The sequence below is a fragment of the Sphaeroforma arctica genome (assembly GCF_001186125.1).
Source record: "Sphaeroforma arctica JP610 unplaced genomic scaffold supercont1.4691, whole genome shotgun sequence".
Taxonomy (NCBI): Eukaryota; class Ichthyosporea; order Ichthyophonida; genus Sphaeroforma; species Sphaeroforma arctica.
In genome coordinates this window covers 1-2325 of record NW_014035867.1, presented here as the reverse complement: position 1 = coordinate 2325, position 2325 = coordinate 1, and the positions used below count along the sequence as shown (strand labels likewise).

Genomic DNA, 2325 nt, shown 5'->3' with positions numbered 1-2325 from the left:
CGCACGCACACATAAAATTCAGCACAATGGTCACGAAGACAAACCTGGTGTTGGTAGATTCTTGGCTCGCGAACGCGGTTTCTTTTGCGGTGGCTCCGCCGTTGCTGCTGATAGAGAGTAGCAATCGAGTATGAGGGAAGAAGCATGCATAGAAGTGGATGATATATATATATATATACATACATACATATATACATATACGTATAAATATAGATTACATATGAGCGTAGAAATGCTGATTGGAATAGTCTGAGCAGAAAGGTATAGCCATATGAGATGGTGTGGCAGCCCAAATTCCAAAATAATAATTGTAGCGCATGGTGAATCCTACGAGCTCACTCGTGCCGCCCCACACACAAGTACACAATACAATAGTGTACACACGGAAAATACACAATCAGATATACACAGTACAGTAGTAGACTTAGTACTACCAAACCAACTTAGTACAGTGATAACCCAGTACTACCAAAGCAACTTCCCTACACACACATAACGCCCACACCCGTAACAGCCGCTGACGGTCTCTTTTTAGTGCCACCCCATGTTTTTTTGGGCGCAGCACTCTTTTTGGGTGTAGGTTTTTTGGCCTCGGTTTTTTTGGGTGCAGTTTTTCTGACCGCGGCCTTTCTGGGCAGAGTTTTTTTGGCTGCAGAGGTTGCAGGCACCTTGGGTGCGGGTTTACGGGTAGTAGTCCTTCTGGGAGGGGACTTTTGCGCCGTTGTGGCCCTGGCCCTCTTTGGCGCTGGTTTGGGTGCAGGTGCAGGTGCAGGTGCAACTCCTGTGGGGAAGTTGGGGGGATGTATTTAGAAGTGTAGGTTGCTGTGTGCATGTGCTCGAAGGCTCGGCAGCGTAGTACGAATCGCTGAAGTGCTGGCTTTGATAGCCAAGGGGTGACTGCGAAGGGTCCGCCAGGAACGTATATCGTTGTAGATATTGGAAGCGATCTTGCACGTTTATATCAAGTGTACAGATGGGGTTATATATACGTCGATGTAACTCAGTCTCAGAATAGTCTTGGTCACGTCCGCTCAAACTTATATCAGTGTACAGGTAGGGTTATATATACGTCGATGTAACTCAGTCTCGGAGTAGTCTTGTTCATGTACACTCAAACTTATATTAGTGTACAGATAGGGTTATATATACGTCGATGTAATTCAGTCTCAGAATAGGCTTGTTAACGTACTCTCAAACTTATATCAGTGTACAGATAGGGTTAATATATACGTCGATGTAACTCAGTCTCAGAATAGTCTTGTTCGCGTACGCTCAAACTGTATACGCTCGCAGCCTGTCAGCCACAGGGTTTTAGATCACAAGAGTAATATATATACTCAGTATGACAATGATAGTCTATATATCGCAAGGGTAATATATAGTATGACAATGGTAGTCTATATATCACAAGGGTAATTTATACACTCAGTATGACAATTATAGTCTATATATCACAAGGGTAATATATATACTCAGTATGACAATAGTAGTCTATATATCACAAGGGTAATATATACACTCAGTTTGACAATGATAGTTTATATATCACAAGGATAATATATACACTCAGTATGACAATGGTAGTCTATATATCACAAGGGCAATATATATACTCAGTATGACAATGATAATCTATATATCACAAGGGTATTATACAAACGCAGTAACTCTACACACGCGGGTATGATAGGCGCGCGCGGGGGGGGTGCTGTGTAGTTGGCATGAATACAAAAGACGCACACCCCAATGATATAATATAATACAATATAACATACAATAACATAATATAATATAATATACTACACAATATTATAATATACTATAATATATCACACAACACAATGTAAAAGTATAACCACCCCTCATGAATTGGCTTACTTGCTGCGGGACTCTCCCCACGTGTGGGTATGATAGGCGCAGGTGCTGTGTAGTTGAGCTTCCCCACTTTCCTCAGACGTCTACTACGACGCCCAATATCCGGCCTCATAGATATCTTTGCAAAGGCACTGTCGCTCTCACTGTTATTTTCGGATTCAGATCCGGCCCGGTAATCATCGGAGTCGGCTACAGGTTATGTAGGTACGTTCCGTGGGGTTAGACGGAGTTGTATACGGATGCGGTAGCATGACAGTCCAGCGAGAGGAGAATTTGAGTGCATATCTATCAGTATGTGTACTGGTATGAGATATGCCTAGGCCTATCACATTTATAAAACACCCGTGAGATTGTGAATCTCATCAACCACAGGTATAGACAGTTCTTGCGCGCAATTTCAAATTGCTCTGTGTAGTCTAACATAATTTTCGCACACACACACACACATAT

The 2325-nt window shown here is 42.5% G+C and overlaps 1 protein-coding gene across 1 annotated transcript; it reads right to left on the bottom strand.

Annotated features, from left to right (window-relative positions):
• Positions 1-505: 505 nt before the first annotated feature.
• Positions 506-2072, bottom strand: SARC_14487 (hypothetical protein; the record flags this gene model as incomplete). The annotated part of the gene is made up of 2 exons (XM_014291378.1): positions 1879-2072; positions 506-781 (listed from the first exon to the last, which is right to left on the bottom strand). Coding segments are annotated over exons 1-2 (385 nt in total), but the record flags the coding sequence as incomplete, so codon positions are not given.
• Between the last annotated feature and the right edge of the window lie 253 nt (positions 2073-2325).